Here is a 23,120-nt window from a genome sequence, read left to right as displayed (position 1 = left end):
TGTTGAGAAGCGATTCTGAAGGAACCCCCTCACACCTTTGGGTAACCCTGAATGTCATACATTTTACTCTTGCCATATGAATTGGAATTATGAATTGAATTATGGATTGCATGAAGACCACACAACATAAATTACATCGGTAAATATAGTAAATATAGCTGTCAACATCACCCTGCCCTATGCTCTACATTTTCTTTCTTTAGGAATACAGATGTAATTCCAAGTAAGACATATAAGACATCAGTCTGTTGTGAAAAGGTGGGAGCTGGTTAGGAAGTGAAGAATTAAAAAAAAAAAAGAAAGAAGAAAAAAGAGCTTAAAAAACAGATGTTACAGTTTCTGTTTCAGAATGAAGTAAAAACCCTGAATCTGGAGCTAGATGGCCATGGGTGGGTGCCAGCTTCAGAGACCCTGCTGAGCTGACAAAGAGCAGTGCCCATGTTGAGTAGACCTAGGGCTTTGGGTTGGGAGATGTGTAGATGAGGGGCAGGAAGCTGGGGTATCGTGAGGACTCCCCAGTGCAGTGTTTAAAGTTTTATCAGACAGCTTGTTCTAGTGCCTCACCATCCTTTGAGTAAAAAATAACTTTCATGGTAGTATAAATTCCATATATAATAAAAGTGGAAGTAAGTTGCTGTAGATTTTCCTACAAAAAGTTATTACACAAAGCTAACTAATGCCCACTAGATAAAAGTGCAGTCTTAACATCTGTTGTTTGTTTCCTTGCAGGCTGGTCGGCTGGATGAGCGTCTGCCCAAGCAAATTCCTTTCACTGTACTTTCTGGAGACAAAAGCTTCCTGGAGCTGGAAGCTCAATTTAAGATGACTCAGCGGTCAGTTCGCATTCTAAATCCCCATCACATCGAAGGAGACATGATGTGTGCCTTGCTAAACAGCATTTCAGATACCACAAAAGGTAGAAAGTCAACATCAAATGAAATCTAGGTGTCAATAAAATAACTGAGCTCTTGTGCTGATGAAAACAAGTTGTTGCTTGGTGCTTCTTGTATTGTGTTGCAGTGAAATGCAGCTCAGAAGATTGATTTGCTTGGTACGAATTTTGAAACCAAACTTAACTTCCCATTTTTGTTCTGTCTAACAAAATCTGAAACAAAGAGTTATTTCTGTCTGAAACCTCCTTTTTGTCTGAAGAGGAGCTGTTTAGAGCTCTGTGATGTGCTTACTTATTGATTTCTACTGAAATCTGCTTTGCTTGGTTTGTGCTCTGAGACAGCTGTGACCCTGCTCAAGCCATTGCTATTTCCCAAAATCTCTGCCTGTTTTAACTCTGATTGTCCTGCATCCAAGCGCTGACCTCCAGTCACTTGTTATTTGTCTTCACTGGCTCGTGGCTCACACCCCTGTTTGGAGGAAAAATACCCATGAAGGCCTTTAATACTCTAATTAATGCCATGCTTAAGTGATTACGCTGTTTTTATATAGAATAATCAGAGTTTTGAACAACCTTATTTTCATCCAAAGGATGCTGAGGCTGAGATGTGTTTAAATACTTCCTAATATTTTAAAACATCTTGAAGGTTTCATAAAAGAACTGAATTTTCCTATTTATAATTTTCCTTCAGGTGTTCTTTTCATGTGCTCCACTGTGTTAATATCTAACATAAATATTATGGTGTTGGGGACTGTTGAGAGGCCCCAGGCTTGAACTTACTGACTGCATGGTCATTGTGCATGTCACTAATGTTGTATGTGTGCTTGTTACCAAAAGATCCCAGCAATTATAAGCAAGAAGTTGCTGGAATCTTATGCGTCATGTTCCTGTGCAAACCCACAGTGAACAGAATTGTCTTGAGCCATTCCCAGGTCCCTTGTGCTGTCAGTGTCAATGGGGTGGAACCCAGGCAGTAAAAATTGCCTGTTTTCTCTGTTCCTGTATTAAAACAGGACGTTGGAGAACTCAGTTTTGATAACAGGACTGTGTAGTCAGGGCAGTGAGTTGGTGTCATGGCCAAGAATCTATGAAAAGTTTAGAAGATGCAGCCACCTCAGAATACGTGCTTCACTGCATGGGTCAGAAGCATCAGCAGGCATTTGCAAGTCTTCTTGTATGTAGCAAGACCAGTATCAGAGGGCTGAGGTGGAAAGTTGTGCCTTTGTATAGTGGGCTGGTCTAACCTGTTGTCCTGTTGCAGAAACGCAGCTGAATATGAGGAAATATAAACAAGGTTTGTTTGCTTTCCAGTGGTATCAAGCATATGGGCAGGACTGTTGAGGACTTCAGCTCAGCTGTGTCTCTCAGAAACTCATGTTCATGTTACTTAATTGTTTGAGCTCTTAAGTCAAGAGACTTCTTTATGAGCGTGGCTGCCTCATGAGGTTGTCAAAACCAGCGATGTTGTGATATATGATGCTTTCCTGAATTTTCAGTTAACACAAGTGTCAGACTGCAGGTGATTAGGTTACAGCCTCCAACCCCTGCTGTCCAAAGCAGCTTAACACAAAAGACATGAGCATCTGTAGTGTGATGCACAGTAGCTGCACCATGCCTGCTAGAGGAACTGCAGTTTTTGCTTATACTGCTTTATTTATGCAGTTATCACAATGGACACAACCTACAGCAGGAGGAGCTGATAAGAAAGTCCCTTTTATTGTGGCCTTGTGTTTTGCTATCACAGGAAGTTGTTGCTAGCTTTGCTATGTCAGTGCCATCCCTTTGATGTATATTTGAATATATAAATATATACGTGCCCTAGGGAGAAAGAAGTATGTTAAGACTTAAGGTAATGAGCCTCAACAAGAACTGTAACCAAGTGGGTGAAATGGGAAGACCTTACTATCCAGACAATGCAAACAAAGCTTTGTTGTTTAATTTAACCTGATTGTGAACTTTTAGAGAGGTGTCTCAGATGAAGATGAGATGAAGGTCTGTGTGACCACCATGATATTGGCCACGGTTTCAAAGCAATGCAGTTAAAGAAGATCTGGGGATAGAGCTTTATTTTTAGTCGTGCTGCACAGAATGAAGGTCCGCAGGGAGAGATAGGCAGAATGAAGGTTTAGTTTGCATAGAGGAAGAGGTGGCCTTCTGGGTTTTTGAGCTCTTAGCAGGGCACAACTGCATTTGCATTTATGGATGATGTCACCTAACAAGGAAACAGAGATCAGATAATAGATACTGGGGAGCAGTATGTGGGGAAGGACCCACAAGGACTGAGTGAAGAAGGAATGAACAAAAGGAAGCCAAGGAACATTGCTGTAAAGGTACATGATGAATAGCCACCTTTGTGGCTAAGTAGTCTTTGCGTTCCGGAATGAAGTAAATTTAATGATATTCTTATAAGTTAGCACTAAAACTTCACATGTTGGATGTGAAAAGGAAAAGGGACTACAGTTGGTGAGAGAGCTTTGTGATATTTATGTCACTGTGTATTGGGATGATAAAGAGACTGATAAAACAAGGACTTACTGAGAAGACAGAGACAGCATGTAGGAGAGGGAAAGGGAGGTAGGGTGCAATTAATTCATGTGTGATTGATGTGTGAAACAGTCGTGAGGTGTGTTTGTATGGGAAGGTAAGAGAGGAGGATGAAAGTCAGGGAAAGGAAATCTGGTTTTCAGCGTGACTGGAGAACCAGCAAACCTGATGGAAACTACTGAGGGAGTGGCAGTAGCTGGGGAGGCTGTGAGAGAAGAGTGCCAGAGGAGAGGAATTATTCTGAGACGTGTGGGCAGCTAATCCAGATTCAGGCTGACACTTCGGTGTCAGGACACGAGGTGACTCTTGTGTTCTGGGGCGGTTTAACTATCCCTTTCCAGAACAGGTTTCTGAGGTTTGGGAAGTGCTGTAGTATCTCTCAAGGAATGTTACTGTGTTTACTCCCATCTCTGAGGGTCAAACAGCTGGAAAGCAGCTCCTCAGAAAAGGACCTGGGTGTCCTGGCAGACAGGAGTTGTCCATGACCCAGAAATGGTTTCTTGAAGCAAATAAAGCCAACAGCTTCCTGAGCTGCATTCAGAGGACTGTACCAGCAGGTTGGGGGAGGTGATACTCCCTGTTTACTCAGCACTGGTGAAGCCATCCCTGTCCAGTTCAGCGTCTTTTTGCAGGTGCCCCAAAGATACATGGACACTGGGCTGGGCACCTGTTGTTGTAAATGACTATACCTGAGCAGAGGACAGGACAAGATGTCTTCCAGAGGCCCCTCCCAGCCTCAGACATTCTGTAATTCTGTGATCCTTGCATAGAGCATATTGACTAGAATCCAGCATCTCCTGGAAGCAGAGTTCAGCCACAGGATACAGGCATTCTACAAATAACATTTGATTAATCACTGTGGTCTCTACACTGGAAAGTCAGCCCAGATTTTTCAGGTTTAAAAATGGATCTGTTTAATCAATTGATTGTTCCATCTCTTTCATTGACAACTGATGAGTTTCATAGTTAGTTTTCTCTTTGATAACTTTTGGTCATTTACTGACCTCTTCATGAGTTAGCTTTTACCAACTCAAAGATTTAAAAGAGCCCAGCAGCTGCCTTTGTGGGAAGTTGAATATGCATTAATATAGTTCGGTGGGGGCTGGAAGTCTATCAAATAATGACCAGCTGTGAGATCTCTGGAGGCAGAGTGTAGCTCATGAGACTTCTAACGTGCTTTTGAACCACCTCTGAGTCTGAACTGATTTTTTTTCCTCCCCCCTCCAACTAGGCAGGTCATCTGTTTTCGAATTTCATAGATTCCTTGAGCTCTTCTGGTTCAATTTATTGTAGTCATTGACTTGGGATCACTGTATTCTATGGACTGAGATTAATATGTGGAAAGCTCAGTTTGTGATTGGACACCTGCCACTTACTGTGTTTCAACTACGCTTTCATGTCCAGAGGCTTCAAACCATATGTACTAATGAAATAGGTTTGCTTACAGGTGTAGCCAGTGGAGTGGTGTTTCTTCAACTGTGATTTAAACAAAATTGTCCATGATGTAACTACTCAGCAGTATTCAGTTATTGCTTATTAGTAGTAATGATAAATCATGGAACAGGCAACTTAAGAGACATTTAAATGTTTTGCACACCAGTTTGTACATACCTCCATTCCAATATGGATGTGTACCCCATGTTATTACAGCAGTGTAATTAAAGTGATGTGACTGGGAAATTAAAAAAAAAAGAAAAGAAAAAATCAGGAAGATGAGGCCTGAATTAATAGCTGAGGTCATCGACTTTCTAAGTGAACTAAAATAGTAACTCATCTACAAATAGTTTGAATGCTCATAACTATTCTAATAGACAGTAAAATCCACTTTAGTTTGTAATCTGCTGTATTCTGGGAAAAATGGGCCTCAGGCTTCCCTACGGCCTGTGCTGGGTAAGTCAGGAGCAAGCAGAACTGAGCTGTGCTCCAACACTGCATCAGTGGAAGCCAACTGTATCCTAGGTTGCATCAGAAGAAGCGTGGCCAGCAGGTCAAGGGAGGTGATGCTGCCCCTCTACTCTGCACTGGTGAGGCCTCACCTGGAGTACTGCATCCAGATGTGGAGCCCTCAGCACAGGACAGATATGAACCTGTTGGAGAACATCCAGAGGAGGGCCACAAAAACAACCCAAGGGATGGAGCAGCTCTCCTATGAGGACAGGCTGAGAGAGCTGGGGCTGTTCAGCCTGGAGAAGAGGTGGCTTCAGGGAGGCCTGATGGTGACTTTTCAGTATCTGAAGGGGATGGACTCTTTAGCAGGGCCTGTTGTCACAGGACAATGGGAAATGGTTTCAAATGAAAAGAGGTGAGACTTAGATTGGATATAGGAAAAAAAGTTGTTTATGATAAGGGTGGTGAATGGGTTGCTTAGAGTTGTGGTGTGTACCCCATCCCTGGGGACATTCAAGCTCAGGCTGGATCAGCAGCCTGCTCTAGCTGTAAGTCACAGTAAGTGACAAAGTAAGAATGACCCGGGTTGGAAGGGACCTCAAGGATCATGAAGCTCAGATGTCCCTGTTCATTGCAGGGGACTTAGACTAGATGACTTTTAAAGGTCCCTTCCAACTCAAATGATTTTATGATTCTATGAAATGCTGCCCACTATCGTTTGTTTGCTTTGGTTGGTGATATGTAGGGAGGTGTCTGTTCTACCCAGATAGCTGGCAGCTCCTAGAAGGCTTCACCAGCAGCCTGCTAAGTGACTGGAGAAAGGAGCCTTTAGCTTCAGTAGACATCCAGAGGTTTCTGGTGTCTGTGGATTCATGAATTCTGTGTGATGCTATCTGCTGGATTTTATTCCTGGAAACAGGACAGTCAGTAATGCTGCTGTTTAGACAGGGTGTAAGTGCCAGAGGCTTGAAATTTTAGGAAGTCACAGGTCACACAGTCAATAATTTAGATACCTGTATCAGAATGTTCTTTGCCTCTAAACATAATCAGAAGCGTGTCTAGTATGTGAAGGGCTTCTGTTGCTGTGACCGCAGAGGAGACCTAGTTCGTTGTGGTTGTTATGCAACCTCATTACAGAGACCATCTCACAAAACAGCAAGAGCCTCTGGGGAGAAAATGAATATGTGATGGGACTAATTGACTTGTTTGGTTTTTAACCCTTAGTTCGGAGACTCCACTTAAAACAAGCGCAGGGAAAAAAGTTTAGGTGCACCAAACCCTACAAGACACCTCAAAATACATCTGTATACCACTGCATATGCACATTGTGACATGTTTTGCTGTGATTTTCTGATAGGAACAAGGGCAGTTCAGATACAAGCTACAATGCTGTTGTGGTAAAAGAAACATAAGAGGTGTGTGACTTCTTTTTTTTCATAGGAGCAATGTTTAATTGATATTTAATTTGTGCATTTAAGGTTCCGATAGCGAAGAGGATGAAGATACCAAACGAACAATCCAAAAGAGTTTAGAAGAAACAAAGAAACAAGAAGGTCTGTTTTAATTTTTACTTCTTTATTTTCAAGAGTGCCGTTATTTACAGAAGATTTAGAAGCTGAACTTAAAACCATTTTAATGTCAAGTGACCTTTTAAGAATACTCTCAGGAATATTCTGAGGAATCATGAGTAGCTAAGAATTCCAGGAGCTAAAAGGAAAACATAATTTCCTAATTGGAAAGTATGCCAGCAGACTCAGCGTTCATTTTTATTGGTTCACCACTGGGTATTGTGCTGTTGAAGACGTGACTGAGCTCACTTGATACCAGTTCAGTATTAACTCTGACGGGGAGTAGAACTACTGTAGTTCAAAACTGGATGTTGTATCTAAAGAAAGCGCTGTTGTCTCCTAAGGGAGAACTGTCTATAGTCCTGAAAGTCTCAGGAGTTCTCAGCATTGGATATTCCCAGTAGGGGGTGGCGTTTGGTACGTACAGGTTGTCCCAGTTCTTCTGTCTCTGTACAGAAGAGATCTGAGCTTATGAGCCAGCCTGGCTTCAGTAGTGTGCATGGCTGTACAATTGATTAAGATGGAATGAAGAGGCAAAATCAACCCCAGAAATAGATTAAAAAGGACAAAGAGCTTAGGAACTGCTGAGAGGAGGGAGCTGAAGTGTTGGGGACAGGACAATCCAGGTATCACTGTGGAATGAACTGTATGACATTAGTAAGAGTCATCGTTTCAATCATATTCTTTTTAACCAAATGATCTCAGTGATTTAATGACAACTCATTTTAATGAGAGCAGTTGCCTGTAGGTGGGGCTTTGTTTCCACTACCAACAACTGTTCTTGTTTCAGAAAGTAACCTCGTTCTCAGTAGTATCAGATGTTGCTAGAAAGTCCATCTGGATTAATATGGGTTAACAGACATGAGAAAGCACTTATTGATACAATTTCTTCTTCAAAACTAGGCCTTGAAAGAAATGCTAAATAAGAACCTCAAGTACAGCAAGTGCAGACTGCAGTGAAAGTTCTTAAATGTTACATCTGTGTGTGTAGGCCAGTGGTATCCTGGGGTGCACTGGAAAGATCCAGCAGGTCAAGGGAGGTGACCCTCCCCCTCTGCTCTGTCCTGGTGAGGCCACTGTTAGAATACTGTGTCCAGTTCTGGGCTCCTGAGCTCAAAGAAGACAGGGATCTCCTGGAAGGTGTCCAGTGGAGGGTCATAAAGATGATAGAGGGCCTGGAGCGTCTCCTGTATGAGGGCAGGCTGAGTAACCTGGGTCTGTTCAGCCTGGGGAAGAGAAGACTGACAGGAGATCTGATAAAAGTTTATAAATATCTGAAGGGAGGTGGGAGGATGAGGATCAATGGATGAGCCCAGGCTCTTCTCAGTGGTGTGTAGCAATAGGACAAGCTGTAATGGCCTCAAACTTGAACATAAGAAATTCTGTGCTAACATGTGGAAGAACTTCATTGTGGTAAGGGTGATGGAGCACTGGAATAGGTTGCCCAGAGAGGTGGTGGAGTCTCCTTCTACGGAGATATTCAAGACCTGCCTGGATAATTGCCTGTGTGACCTATTGTAGTGTACCTGCTTTTGCAGGGGGGTTGGACTAGTGATCTGTTGAGATCCCGTCCAACCCCTGCAATTCTGTGATATATGTAATTATTCATTTTCCTTTGTCATAGAAGTAGATATAAACCGGTCATCTTTTTGTTTTAGAACATGCCTGTGTCCTCCTAAAGGAGATGAGTTGTTTAAGAATTATAACGTATCTGAAAGCTTCTTTTAATTTTTCTGGCCGCATCAGTATTATTATTTACCATGTTTATCTTTAGGATATATAATTCACTAATGCCAAACCTAATGCAACCTAAAGGTAAGGCTGAAACAGGGCTTCTATTTGGAGAATTACGAAGGGTGTTTATGAGAGGTTGTTAATAAATGAGTCCCTATGCAGGCTTGTTCCCACCATCAGAAATATTACAGCCCTGAACTGGACTATTCTCACTGTTAATGGCTTTATTTCTACTTACTCACTGCTAGTAGGAGTTAACAACAGCAGTGTAAGAAGTAAGATGTAAGAAGGGAAATAACCCTCATTTTGATTAGGTGCCTTTTTTTTCCCCAGTCTGCTGACATTGCCCACAGAAGTAACCTGATGCTTTATGTAGTAATAATAACGCAGTTGTGTTTGACTCTTTACCAACCATCGTTTGAAATGATAATCTTTTACTTTTGTATTCATACAGAGGATGATGCGGAATTAGAAGAAGCTATCAAGAGAAGCCTTGAGGAAATGTAAATGAGGATCCCTCTGTATGCTAATACTGTGTCATCAAAGCTGCTCACAAAAATGGAAGCTTGTTCATCTATTTACAAATCCTGCTTCAAAAACCTGCCTGTATCTTGAATTGTTAGATCTATAATCTCATGTTCTCTGTAATGCTGATGGGAGTTTATGGATATCTGCTGCAATTTATTCTGTATGACAAAAAATATATTTTTAAGCCTTTACACATTCAGTTTCTAATGGATGATGGCAAAGTCCCACTGGTCTAGCTGTATAAATTGTTGCCCAGTTGGTGGGCTGATGTTACTTTGTGTTTGGTTGGTTTTTGTTTTGTTTTAATTATTTAGTTGATTGGTTCTTATATTTAATTTTTCTGTCACAAAATGTGATTGTCTTTATTTACTTTTTCAAGTGGTCTTGGCAACAGATAAAAATAGTGAACTTCAATTGTCTCAGACTGACTCACTTAGCTCATCTTGTTATAAAGAGAAGCTTAGTTCCTGGGTGTATAAACTGAACATACGCTCTTAACTCTTGTATGCGGATGGTCTTGTCTTATAGACCACAGTTTTTTCTACATGCTGTCTGTTATAAATGGCAGAATCAGGGCCGTGAACTGTGCAGATAGTTTCTGTTAGCTTTATTTTTGTAAACGTGTCTGTTTTTTTACTAGTAACATGGAAGTGTTGGCTTGAAGTCTGCCAGGTTTGGTACCTCTCTCTGATCTAAGGAAGGAACAAATTTGAAAGTGAGCAAAAGCTGAGTAAATCTTTATGGGTCCCTTCTTTTATGAAGACAGAATATGTCCTTATTTGTAAGTGAATAATTTCTTTTTGTGTTCAAAATGAAGCCGTCTGTGCCACCTTTCTTATTTCCCTCTTTTGAAATACTAATGCAAGCTGCCCATCTGTACCAGCTTATTCTGCTTTATAATGGTTGTCATTAATCATTAAGAAATGTTGATGTAACAAAATGCCAGCTTTTCTTTTTATCCATTACCTTGTGAGTTTGCTTGCAACTGTTGTAAATCTAAATACTTATTATGCAAAGGAATACTTATTTTTGGAGAGTAAGAGAAGAAGAAAGCTAGATTTTACTTGCCATCAGTTCCAAAGCATTAGAATAACTACTGTATGTCACCATTAGGAAAGCTGGAATACTGACACTGATTTTCCTGATGTATTTGCTGTCTCTCGACCAACTCATCAGATTCTTCACTAGTTTTTTCTCTGAACTCATTTGCAGTCATACAACCTGAAGAAACAGCTGAATCTCCAGAAAACAGATTGAATGCTTTCAGTGAATTGGCTCTGAAAATCCTACAGAGTAAACAGAATCTCATGATGTTCTTCCATTGCGTCAGCTGCTTGCTTTCCCGCTGTAAATGTGGGATTAGCAGTTGGGTTTGAGGTGTGCAGTGCCATCCTGCTGCTGAGCAAGCACTATTCCAGGAGACGCTGAGTTGCCTTCAGCTAAATGACTCAAGCTAAATCAATTTCAGAATTTTTCACGCTGAGTCCTAATATAAAGTGGAATGAGACAAAGCTATCATTAGTGCAAGAAAGAGGTTTTGGGAAGGTTTCTTCAGCACAGACACTCAAGCTGCAGTTCTTTTCTCATTAAAAAAAATGTTTCATCTTGAGAAAGTTCTTTGCTTGACAACAGATGTCTAAAACCTGGCTAGATGGTCTTCTCTAGAGTCTGCTGTGACAGATCTTGAACATAAACTTTATTCCTCATATTTCATTTTGTCATAAGATTTAAGTTTGATTTTACCTAATGATCCTTGACTTAATAAATTGCATTAAACAAAGTTGTGTGCATATAGAGTCTCTATCCTTGGAGCTGTAGTTATTAAAGCTAGACCTGATGTACCAGCCTCCTCATCTGCTTACTGAAACAAGTAGCAAATTCCAGTCTCTACTTCTGTAACTCTAATAAACCAGCCAGGCTTCTGGTCTGTGTTCTTCTTACAGTAGAAGCAGTCTACAGGACTATCTCTGTCTTGAAATCTGTCCTTGTTATCCTTTGGGACTCACTCTGAATTTTTCCTTCGCCAAGTTCTCTGCCGCTACAGGCCTCCGATAACTTCTGTTTCCAGAAGAACGGAGAAAATGAGGATTCTTAAAACCCTGCATGCACAGACATGTGACTTGTTAGTCACCAGCTTCTCATGGTACTGCACCTTGTTCTTCAGCTGAAATAAGTGTCTTGTAAACATTTGTGTTTCAGAATTTAATGTTTCTGACTGGGAAATCTCGTTTAACTGGCTGCACTCTTTGAGGTTTGCCCAGGGTATTCTGCGAGATCTGTCTGCATTTACGAGCACAACTTGTATGCTACAAGAAGCCTGCCCAGCATCCCTTTGTTCTTGCTCTTTTTAAGACAATTTGGTTCTGACATTATAAGTTCACCCTTTGATACTGAAAAGTAATCATGTGGTGCTTTTTTACTTTTATCTATAATGAGGGGGAAAAAACTCATCTCTACCCGGCAACCACCCGCAACCCGTTTTAATGCTCTTAATTTCTGCTTAGTGCATGTCTGAGTACAACAAAACTCACCCCATAACCAGTCAGGGTTGTTACAAGGTTCTCATATTGTTGGTGCTTTACTGCCCTAATCTTTCAGCTGAAAGGATACCTCTATTATGTTCATATTCAGAGACAAGTTCAGATACCAGATAAATTGATGCAGCTATAACACGCTGTAACCTTGAACTTCATGCCTGCCTGGTTGCTTCTGTAGAGCTGAATAATAAATACAAGAATATGAAGGGACAAGATTAGCTTATTATAAGCTACTTGTTCTGTATAGGTAGTAGTGGTGTATCTTTGGGTGATGGCTTGATTTTCTTTGCTCTTCAAGATGTACAGAAATGACCTCTACTATTCCTATAGCACTCACAGAATGCAAACCTTTACCAAATCTTTACCAAATATGGTGACGTTTTAAGGAGGTATGAAGTTACGCCGCCGTCTTTCTTAAAAGGAAGTGTTCTATCATCTGCTTACGCTGTCCTAGCGGTGTTTACAGCGGCTGCTGTAAATTGGGAGGAGGTGAGGATGGGTGACGAATTGTTTCAAAATTAATTTAGAGGAATTGGCTGGCATTAACGCTAAGGTGCATTCTGGCAATTCTTTCCAGCTAAGTAGCTTCAATAAAGCCTTCATCTGCATGTCTCTTTAACATTTCTAACCTTCCACAGCTTTCCTCTAGGAATTCTAATTCACCAGTTTTCCGGGTTGAATAACATTGTCCAAGATATTATAAAAGCGGGGATAAGTCAAAATTTAAGGTAAGTGACAAGATAAGGTGGCACAGCTGTGCATGCACAGAAAGTTAGACCTGAAGTTCTCTTTCTAAACCCGTGGAAGGTTTATTTTCTCTGTGTGCAGTAGCGTATTTTCTGGGAGTTCCTCAGTTTGCTTTTTGCTCAGAGCTCTGCTGAAAACATGCCTAGCATCCGTGGCTGCACACAGCTCACTGGCACTTTGTCTGAGCTGTGTTCCTCTCCGTGAGAACAAAATGCTGCATGCCCTGAAATGGTCACACCAGCACAGAGATGGATGCTGAGATAGAGGACATGCAGCTCAGACTGCTGACAAGCTTGGGACCGCAGGGCTTGCCCGACTGCGTGTAGGCAAACACAAGCTATCATTAATTAGCATTGGTAGCAATAGCAGGAGGAACAGCAGCAGGTTCAGCAGGTGCTAAGTGAGGGGCCAGCCTCCTGTAACATGGCTGCACATACTTTGATTGAAGACCTAAAAGCTCATGTCGGCCCATCTTTTGTCCTGTTTCTTGTGCTCCAAGCTAACTTTGGCTGGCTGGCCAAAGCTGTGGCTGCACCCCTATGGTGTGTATGGGAACTGTTGTGTTTCCATAACACCCGTGTCTAAAGAAGCTTCTTCATGTGAAGGTCCTGCATCTGAGGGGAGGAAAAGGATCTGTCGTGGCATTTCCCTGGGTGTGGACTTTCTCTTTGATCCTCTTGCATGACAGGTCATATGTAAGTGTTCAGGTATGTGACCAGGTATGTGTCAGGTCTGGAATATGGCAACGTTGGAATGGGATGCTGCTGCTTTTGGTGTGGATCATTACAATGCCTCTGGACTTCTATAGATCAGGTGTCTGAGGCCCAGGAAAGCTGCTCTTTCTGCTCTCTTGACAGATCTTGTTTGTATGAATGAAAACCCTCTACATACTGCTTTGTTTTGTCAGTGACACGTACTTTTCACGATGCTGTAGTTTAAACAAGAGAGCCGCTACTTCATTATGAGATTTACACCTGCTTGCAGACCTCTCCCTGGTGCCTACAGGGCTGGGCTGTGCAGGCCAGTCACAAACACGGCTGTAGATTAGACAGGGACAGAGGGACATCAGCATGAAACAGCCCTGACTTGGCCATCACCCTCTTCAAGGAGCACAAAATCTGGGGACAACTACTCCTCTCCGGGGTGGGAAGAAAATGGTTTCTAGTTTCTCATTGGGAATACACTCCAGGCTGCACAGACAGTCATCATGAGTTTTGTCAGCTGCCAGATACTTGATTTTGTTTTACTTTTTAAATACAGTCTGACTGATATGTAATAAATTGGCATAGAAATAATAGCAGGATCCTAGGAAAAAATGATTGCAAATTGAGTCATGGCTACAAAGGCTTGCTGTGTTTTGTGCTTGGGGTGGGAAATGGTATTAATCTCTTGTACAGAGGCTGTTGTCAGATGGCTGGAGCAGTTCACATGAGGTTGTTCACACAAGCTCACGGGCAACAAGCCTCACTTATCCATCTATGTAAAACAAAGAAACTCAGGCAATTAATCTAACGAGAAGGCTTGGGACATGCTAGCACTCTGAAGGGACAAGCCTGAGAAAACAGCTATTTGGATCCGCAGCATGACAGGCTCACAAAGCAGTATCTCTGTGCAACTCAATCTCTCTCAGCAGGGTGCCAAAAATTGGGCTGCTGGAGCTATGCAGTATTTGCCCAAACCTGGAGTTAGGGATAAGCAAATTCCTTTTTAAACAGTCACAACAATGGCAAGCAAAGCCTGTGTGTGCCTTGAGCTGCTGGAACTCTAGGATCAAGGGGTTTCTGTGGGAGCTGGTTCCTGAGCTCCTCTAAGGGAAGGTTCTGCTCCATGTGGAGAAGTGATATGTGATCTCCCACCAACGTCATTACTGACTGTGGTTCCGCTGTGTTTCCTACCATTCAATGGACATACAGTTCTGTTGGGCACTGAGGGAGAACAGAAACAACTTCCAACATAAGCCTTTCTGTATTGTCTTAGACTACTTCTTGCACTGAGACAGGGTCCGTTAGCACCAAGGTGCTGTTCTTGGGATCATCTGAAGGACTGTGGTTTTAAGAATGCTCAGTTCTGGCTCTGCTCACAGACCAATTTCCTTGACCTCCAAATTTTCTGCAGTCTTTGTACTAACAGCATGAGACAGACACAAAGCTGTTGGAGCAGGTCCAGAGCAGGCCGTAAGGATCATCAGAGGGCTGGAGCTCATCTCCAATAAAGAAATGCTAAGGGAGTTGAGTCCGTTTGATTTGGAGAAGGGTCTGGAAGACCTCACTGCATTCTTTCAGTATTTAAGGGGAGATGATAAAAGGGAGGGAGACTGAGATCATGGCCCAGTAGTGACAGGACAAAGACAAATGATTTGAAATCAAAAGAGAGGAGGTTTAAGATAGATATTAGGAGGAAATTCTCTACTTGGAGGGTGGTGAGGCATTGACTCAGCTGCCCAGAGAGCTGTGGTGCCCCATCCCTGGAGGCGCTCAGGGCCAGGCTGGGTGGGCCCTGGGCAGCTGAGCTGGTGGGGGGCAGCCCTGCCCACAGCAGGGGGGTGGCATCGGATGGGCTTTGAGGTCCCTTCCAACCCGAGCCAGTCGGTGATTCTACAACGGCCATCGTGTAAAGTGTAGACACTAAAAGTCTCCCTCCCGTTTCCTTAGCTCCAGTTTCAGAAACAGAGCAAGAAGGCCGCCGGTGCCGACGCGGCGCTGCGGTCCTGAGGGCTGCGGGAGCTGAGGACGCTGCGTGTGACTCGGCTCCGCGCCGCGGTGCCCGGCGGGCCGAGCCGCGAGGCGGGGCGCGGAGGCGGGGTGCCGCGGGGGCAGGCGGCGGGCGGGCTCCTTCTTTGGCCATGAGCGGGACGCCGGCATTCGGCCGCCGCCGCCGCCTGCGGGACGCGGGAAGGGAGCGGCCGCCGCCGCCGGCAGCGGGCGAGTGCTATGGCCCAGGCTAAGATCAGCGCCAAGGCGAGCGAGGGCGCGCCGCCCCAGCAGCAGCAGCAGCAGCAGCAGCAGCCGCCGTCCGCCGGGCAGCTCCGAGGCCGCTTCTACCGCTCCACCTCCATGGCGGACCGCTCCAGCCGCCTGCTCGAGAACCTGGACCAGCTGGAGCTCAGGTGGGGCCGGGGCGGCGGGGGGTCGGGAGGGACGGGACGGCGGGGCGGCGGGGCCCGGCGGGAGAGCCCCGCTGCCGTGGGACGTGTGCATGGGTGCGTGGAATAGAGGCGTTTTTATAAGAGAAACGGATTTTCCCGGCCCGATGTGTGTAACGCCAGGCGCTGCTCTGCTCTGCTCTGTGGGGAGCTGCTGGAAGCTCGGAGCTGAAGCGCGGTAACGCTCGTGCACCCCGTGCCTCTCTCAGCCCAGGCACCCAGCACGGCCACGTTCCGCGCTCGCAGACCCTCTGTGTGCCCGCCGGGCTGCCCGCACTGACGGCTGCCGCTCTGAAACCCTGAGCTGTGGTACGGCCAGCACTGCGCTCTGCGGCACAGCCCTATTTGTAAATAGCTCCGGATACAGCCCGTGTGAGCTGCCCGGGTGAGGTGGGCACCGCGCTTCAGCCAGCAGCGCTGCTGTCCCACACAGCCCGCCGTGCATTGAGCGGCTCTCAGAGCCACCCGGGATGCTTCCAGGTCTTTCTGTAATTACAGAGCCCCACGAGAGCTGGGTTTTTCCCTTTCTGTGTGCATTGCTTTGCATTATTCAGGAGGCAGCAGCGTTAGCCTTTCACTGATGAAATCTCCTCGGAGCTCTTCTCAGGCTTCTCCGAATTTGACTAAACAAAGTCAGTGCCTGCAAACAGGTCTCACTGCTGGCATCCAGGTGGAGTGTGGTAGCGTATAATTACAAAATGCTGCGCTGGATAGGCAGGAGGGTATGCAAAAGTGGGTTTTAAATGTGCTGAGCAACTCCGACACGAAGCAGACAGTTTGATTAGCCAGAAACGAAGGCCAAAATGAAACCCTCCTGCTTGCCGTGGGCCTTCCAGAGAGGCACATTTCTAAGTGTGGAATGATGGCAGAATAGGGGCAAAGTGCTGTGATTAAAGTCAGCCAAGTTTCAATTTTGCTGTGTGTAAGCAGTGAAGACACCTCACTTTAAAGCCATTTGAATGTTAGGAGGAAGATTGCCTGGGCTGCTTCCTTCTCCAGATGGTGTGACCGAGCTGCAGCCCCGTGGATAAGACTTGTGAATGCCACCAGTGAGGAGTGCCATAGTGCACCATGGGGTTGTTGAGGGGCTTCATAAAGAACTTGGCCATGAGGCGGCTGAAGGCTGGCTGGGCCCCGCATCCCTTTGGAAGAGCTGATCCCAGCTGCCCTCCTTTTCCTGCCTCCCCCAGGGCCATGCTGGGCTGCCGTGGGCTGGTACCCACCAGCCATAGGGGTGCACAGCTCCCTGGGCCTTGCAGTTCTTGCCAATTATTTGAGGCACCTCCAGGAGCTACTGCTGAGTGGTGCCCAGGTTTGGGCCCGCACTGCAGGTGTTGGCAGAGGCTCAGGACAAGCCACTGCCCCAACTTACTGTGCAGCGTCAAGGGATCTCACAGCCATTGGAAGCCGCTGTTTATGAGTCACTGCGTTCTGATGGCAGCATTAAATGGACATGTAGTTCCAGGTCTAACGATGCACAGGCACAAACACAGACTCCTGCTTTTGTTTCCTTTCTTTCCCTTTATAACTTCTTGTACCTTTTGTCCTCTTCTCAGCCCTTTCCTCACTGCTCATTACTCCAAGCCCCAGCCCAGCAGGAGCAGCTGAGGACAGCGGGCTGAAGGGTCCCACTTGGCCTCGGCACTTTGGCTGAGCTGTGTTTCAGGAAAAAGCGCTGAGGCCTCACTGAGTGTTTCTGCATCCTTCTGGAAATTCATCTCCAGCGGGCGAGCTGCAGTGAGCTATTTCTGCAAGCCCCTGGTTAATGCGTTATTGCAGCTGTCCCAGGAAAGCGGATATCACGTTTCTGCTGGTGGAACAAAGCGTGGGTCGGCCCACCTGTTCCTCCAGGGAATGCTCTGCTCATGTCCATGGCATGCAGAGAAGAACGGCATGGCACCTCTCATCGCTCTCAGACCAAGGCAAGTCAGGAGTGAAGAATGGTTCTTTTAGGCTCAGACGATCCGCGGAATATTAAACTAATGCTGAAAGCAACAGATAAACTCCATCCATAAGGATGTCATTGGATATTTTCACCCAGCAGAAAGAAGCCCATACTGCTGCACTCACCACAGTAAGGCACAGACCTGACAGCCTTCTACAAGGAGAGGAAGCTGCCAGAGTCGGGTCTGCCTTAGGCACTGTGCCCTCGCTGCCAGCAGAGCAAGCTGGGGAGGGGCAGTCAGGAGCCCACAGAAATGGCCGCTGGCGTGACTGGGTGTGTAATCCTGTCTGTCAATCTGATACCCACTTGTGACCTTTCCAGGCCCCCTTCTCTGTGGACAGAGGCTATATATCGCCAGTTCAGATTGTATTCACGCATGGCGATTTATTTTCTTCCCTTCTCTTCCTTCTCTTTTTTTTTTTTTAAAGTCAGTCAGTCACTGAAATACCTAGTGGTAGGAACCCACACTGTTACCTTGACAAAGCCTGCCTGCATCTCCTCAGCACGTTCCCCTACCTGTCTCTCTCTCTTCCTGCATAGACCAATACAGTGCTGTTTGTTTCCTTCTACCCAGTCTGCGGGTTCCTGAAGAAGTCACAGAATCACAAGTCCTGCCCTGCTTGTGGTCCAGCTCCCCATAGCTACAGCCATGCCCTTCTCAGCCCTTTTCTCCTGCCCTCTGAGTGCATTTCTCAGGCTGATGACTGAACTCCAGAACCCAGCCCTGCGTGTTTCTGAGTGAAAGCTCACAGGTTCTCATGGTCTGGCCCTCTGGTGCTGCTGGGTGGAGCCTATAAACAGGAGGGGAGTCAACTCTTTGAAAGGGCAGATAACTGCAGGACAAGGGGAAATGGCTTTAAGTTGAAGGAGGATAGATTTAGGCTGGCTGTCCGGGGGAAGTTCTTTACTATGAGAGTGGTGAGGAGCTGGAACAGGCTGCCCAGAGAGGTTGTGGATGCCCCATCCCTGGAGGTGTTCAGGGCCAGGTTGGATGGAGCCCTGGGCAGCCTGTTGTAGTGTTAAATGGGGAGGTTGGTGGCCCTGCCTGTGGTGGGGGGATGGAGCTTCATGATCCTTGAAGTCCCCTCCAACCTGGGCCATTCTGTCATTTCCTCAGCAGTGGTGCAGGGAGCCAGCTGGGGATCAAGTGCTGGGCGCCCTGCAGGTTTGTCACAGCTGATTTAGTTATAAACTTATGTCAATCAAAGGTGTGATTGGTCATTGTTTTTGGTACACAGTCGTTGTCTCTGACAGTCTGGCTTTGTAGGCCATGAACTGGTAGCTTGATCTTGGACGCAGAGCTGGTAAGAGCCACGGGTCAACCTGCGCACTGAGGGCAGACCTTTGCTTTTGAGTCAGGGCAGTGCCAGACTTGAGTTGATGTAAAAATGCTGTTAAAAGTGAAATTTTGCACTTGTTTCAGCTTTCTGGGGACCAAAATGGACTTTCCAAATGGTGACAGTGCTGGTTTTTTTTAAAGGCACGGCGAGGCACGTATGAAAATTCTGCTAGACTTCCTAAATTATAAAGTGCTGACATCTGAAGTATGAAGTGGCTCCACCTGCCCTTATTACTCTTACTAACCCATCCAAAATAACAATTAAGAATATTTGCTCCTGGCAAGAATTTGCATTGCATTAACTTTTCCCATTCCTCCTCACATTAACATGAAAGGGAGGGCCTGAAGCGTGTGGTTTCACTGGGGAACTCAGCCTAAAGATTTCGTCAAACAGAGCCATTCCTTGAGCTCAGCGTGCGTGAGGCGTGTGGGTACTGAAGGCCCTGAGTTCCTGGCCCCACCTGCCTTCTCCCTTTTCCCAGCACCACCACGGAAGAGCACTATAAAGCAAGGAAGAAGAATGAACTGGAGAGTTAGCAGTGCTTCGGTTTGCTTTCGCTTTCTGGACAGACTTAATGAATATACCAGGCCGGGTGCATTCCCTGCCTGTTTGCAGCATCAAGGTCTCTGAGCTGTGTTGAAAGCATCCCAAGCCATTGGCCAGGTTCATGTGATGCTTTGCTTGGACTTGGGATCTCTCCAAGCACCCAGCAGGCGCAGTCAGGAAGGTGCCCCTCCTGCCCCTTCTCTCCTAGGCAGCTGTTCCCCTTGTGCTGCTCTAGGTGACACTGCTCTGAGCAAAAGCCCTCTCCTAAAAGCCGTGGCAGGGAAGAAGCCATGGGTTGTGGGTGAAGAGTGGCAACGCAGCAGCACACAGCTGGGCAGCTCTCTGGCTGAACAGCTCATGGCACAGTGTTGCCCCGTGCCTGACCCCTTGGCAGCAGTGTGCCACGTGTCAGGTTCAGCACAGTGAGTTGTGCAGGGAAAGGGTCTGATTTCAGGATAGCTCAACTGCGTGCTTTCCTGCAAGCCCAGAAATAGGAGCTGACCAGAACAGAGCTTCATCCTCTGTGAGTCACAGCCTCCTGCCAGTTTGCTGCATCTTTATGGAGAGAAACAAACCACAGCGACGTGAAAGCAGGCGCTTGGCAGGACTACCCATAAAGGCAACAAAACATGCTCACCTTGCCTGTCTGTCCCATTCTTCTCACATTACAAAGGAGCTGGTTGTTTTCTATCTATTGGCTCATGTATTCAGTTTTAGAATGATTTTGTGTCTTGAAAGATTAAGTTTTTATGTAGGTGGGGGTCATGGAGTCAGAATGTCTGGAGCACAGATACTTGCAAGCTGACTGCACTTGCAGTGGGGCTCTTTTGTTGATTTTTTTTTTTTTTTTTTTTTTTTTTTTGTTTAATTGAAAGATCTTGGCAGTTTTATGGGGGAAAATGTGTTTTATTATTGAAAGACTTTGTTTGGTTTAACTACGCCCAGGGTAGAGGCTTTCCGTGACGCAGCATCTGCTATGGAACAAGAAAAAGAAACCCTGCTAGAAATGATCCACAACATACAGAACAGCCAGGACATGAGGCACATCAGTGAAGGTGAGAAGCTGCTTTGCCATCCCCTCCTGTCTGCCCTAAAAGCAGACCAGCAAGGGGAGCTGCTCCAGTGCTAAAGGCACCATGCTGGAGCTGGCAGAGGATACCGATGGGCCTTCCCTCCCTCTGGGGTCCCCGTTTCCTTTTTGCTAATGGCCTCTAACTGCATCTGGTAAGCAAAGTAACTCTTCTGTCTGTGGCCTTTCGAGGTGCCGTGTATTTATACTCTTTCTCACAGCAGCATTGAGGGTCCATCCCTCACGTGCCTGCTTTTGTAATGATCAATGCTTCCTGATATGGTGCTTTACTGCAGTGTGACAAAACAAGCACTGTGTCAGCAGTGGAAAAACATCGCTTATACCTTTCTTAAAGCTTACAGCCTAATTTCAGATCAGAAGACACCAGCCTCTGTGACATGGGTGGGACTCAGGCACGTAGATGTAAAACCTCTGGCCCCTGAAAATCAATCTGATTGTCACCTCTTAAAAAGAAAAGAAACAACAGACATCCATGTTGGCACACGGTAGCACTTTGCTTGTCTTGGTGATGTAAAGGCACTGGGAGGTGTTAGTCAGTAACACAGGATACCTTCTGCTTTCGCTTTAGGTGAGAGAGAAGAACTTAACCTGACTGCCAACCGTCTGATGGGCCGAACCCTCACTGTGGAGGTTTCTGTTGAAACCATCCGTAACGCCCAGCAGCAGGAGTCCCTCCTGCACGCCACCAAGATGATCGATGAAATCGTCAACAAGCTCCTGGATGATTTGGAAGACGCCAAAATCCGCTTAATGTCGCTTTACGGCGCGTGCACGTCTGATGTGCCGGCAGGACCCATTGATCAGAAATTTCAGTCCGTTGTCATTGGATGCGCTATCGAGGATCAGAAGAAGATCAAAAGAAGGTTAGAGACTCTGCTCCGAAACCTGGAGAATTCTGAGAAGTCCATCACGTTGCTGGAGCATCAGAAATCCTCGATGAGGCAGCCTTGCATCACCAAACAGGATTAATCTGCCTCGTGGCTACTTCTGGCAAACCACAGAGTGATCCAGTTCTCCATAAAAGCACACAGAAGCTATAAGGAAAATCTCTGTTTACAAGTACACGCATATATACGCATACACATGCACCACGGTATCTTGGATTGCAAGGTGCAGGCATTCTATGGGTTGCGGTAGCATTGGCATTTTGTTTCAGCAATAAGGAATGCTATCATGATTTCTTCTGTAGAGTTGATGCTGCTCTGTTGCAAGTTGTAATGTGCTTCTGCTGAACTGTCAGAATCGATCAGAATCTTGCCTGTCCTCCATTCTCCTCCTTTTATAGAAAAAAACAACTGCGGTTGTTTGGTCATATACTGCGATACCAACTTTTCTCTGCTCTATACATAGTGTGTGAAATAGACTCTTGGGGGAAAAAAAAAAAAGACAAATCATGGCAATAAACAACAACAGCAACAACAAATCAATAAACTGCATATTGTATTTTCATAAACAACACAATGTTTTACTCTTTACTGTGTTGTTCATCATCCTTAGAAGAGAATGACAGATCCTGTGTGTGTCCAAAGAGGCTCAGAGCCCCCACTGAGCAGCCTGTTGTTCTGCTGTTAGTTCACTGAAGGGCAGCATTCTGCTGGTGCTGCAGGGGGCTGCGCTGCTCAGCCCTCACCTGACCTCCAATTGAAGCTCAGCTGTTGGCGCTGTGGGAGGGAAGAGCAGCGCGGGCAGCTGCAGCACCCTGCGTGCGAGGAAGCCTCCACACCTGCAGCAGATTTCTTGCAGTGCCCACCTGAGCTGGGAGCTCATCTCAGGTCCATCTGCACAGCCACCGAGCTCTGCGTCTCCAACCTGTGCCATACGCACGGTGTTGGGACCGCTGCTCTGTGCTTTGGGAGCTTCCAGCACTGCAAGGGCATCGCTGCTGCCATGCATGGGCAGAGATGGAATTGAGATGGGGACCTCCACAGCCACCACATCTTCAGCTATGAGGCTGTGCCTGCTTCCCAAGAGTAATTATAACAATATACATGAGAGGTTCTTGGAAATTGCAATGTGGAATACTTACATTGAAAATAGCACAGTGAGGCTTAGAATATTTATTTTTTAATGGCCATTATCAGGTATTCAGGATGGTACGGAACACGCCAGCTTTAAAGCTGGCGGTACTGTCTGAAGTGTCTCCCATGCCATCACACAGCTGTAAGCCATGGCAAAAAGCATCTGCTGTGCATTCTGCTCCTTTCACACTGGCTCTCCAACATCCATCCCTGTTAAAGTAACTTCAAGCAGCCAAACGTAGCTGGCAATGCAGGTGATAGAAACCAAGAAGAAAAATGTATTGAAGTTGTTATTTTGTAAGGGCTATCTGCTGCCAAAATCAAAACAGTAGGTGAGGCTCAGCAGGCCTAAGACAAAGGTGTAGGAAAGGCACCAAAGTCGCCTGTTGTTTCCTGAGCGCTCAAACAAGGCTCTGCTCCACCTTCCAGCGTATGTCAGCCCCGAAAACAAGACTGAAAGCACCCAGCTGTTCCTGGTGGTTCCCTGGGGCCTGGCGGTAGAAGCTGCCTGGTTTCCAAAGCACAGCACACAAAAGCCCAACCACAACAGCGTGACAGCTTCTGTCTGCATGAGGCTTTCGCTCACCTCTGACCTCAAAATG

General features: G+C 45.8%; 2 protein-coding genes across 13 annotated transcripts in view; both read left to right on the top strand.

The window, feature by feature from the left end:
- Window positions 1-10,933, top strand: part of LOC107312099 (E3 SUMO-protein ligase ZNF451-like) — a 36,932-nt gene extending 25,999 nt beyond the window's left edge. For all 12 annotated transcript variants that reach the window (XM_032443529.1, XM_032443528.1, XM_032443527.1 and 9 more), the window contains 3 exons: window positions 730-916; window positions 6,802-6,876; window positions 9,080-10,933. In XM_032443529.1, the coding sequence (XP_032299420.1) occupies window positions 730-916; window positions 6,802-6,876; window positions 9,080-9,132 (315 nt within the window). In that variant the 3' untranslated portion in view covers window positions 9,133-10,933. The remainder of the gene's footprint in view (window positions 1-729; window positions 917-6,801; window positions 6,877-9,079) is intronic.
- A 4,312-nt stretch (window positions 10,934-15,245) lies between these two features.
- BAG2 (BAG cochaperone 2) lies at window positions 15,246-21,975 on the top strand. Its single transcript, XM_015859213.2, has 3 exons — window positions 15,246-15,543; window positions 20,356-20,465; window positions 21,069-21,975. Exons 1-3 carry the CDS (start codon window positions 15,368-15,370, stop codon window positions 21,467-21,469), a joined length of 687 nt encoding a protein of 228 aa, XP_015714699.1. The 5' UTR covers window positions 15,246-15,367; the 3' UTR covers window positions 21,470-21,975.
- The last annotated feature ends 1,145 nt before the right edge of the window (window positions 21,976-23,120 follow it).

This window comes from Coturnix japonica, chromosome 3, assembly GCF_001577835.2.
Source record: "Coturnix japonica isolate 7356 chromosome 3, Coturnix japonica 2.1, whole genome shotgun sequence".
Lineage (NCBI taxonomy): Eukaryota > Metazoa > Chordata > Aves > Galliformes > Phasianidae > Coturnix > Coturnix japonica.
The sequence above is the reverse complement of the archived record's forward strand: the minus strand, read 5'-3'. Positions and strand labels throughout refer to the sequence as shown.

Excerpts from the sequence above, each read along its gene's own strand:
- BAG2 (XM_015859213.2), top strand. The coding sequence starts at position 15,368 with ATGGCCCAGGCTAAGATCAGCGCCAAGGCGAGCGAGGGCGCGCCGCCC. Across the intron at positions 15,544-20,355 it reads CTGGACCAGCTGGAGCTCAG|GGTAGAGGCTTTCCGTGACG; the intron begins GTGGGGCCGGGG and ends AACTACGCCCAG. Across the intron at positions 20,466-21,068 it reads CATGAGGCACATCAGTGAAG|GTGAGAGAGAAGAACTTAAC; the intron begins GTGAGAAGCTGC and ends CTTTCGCTTTAG.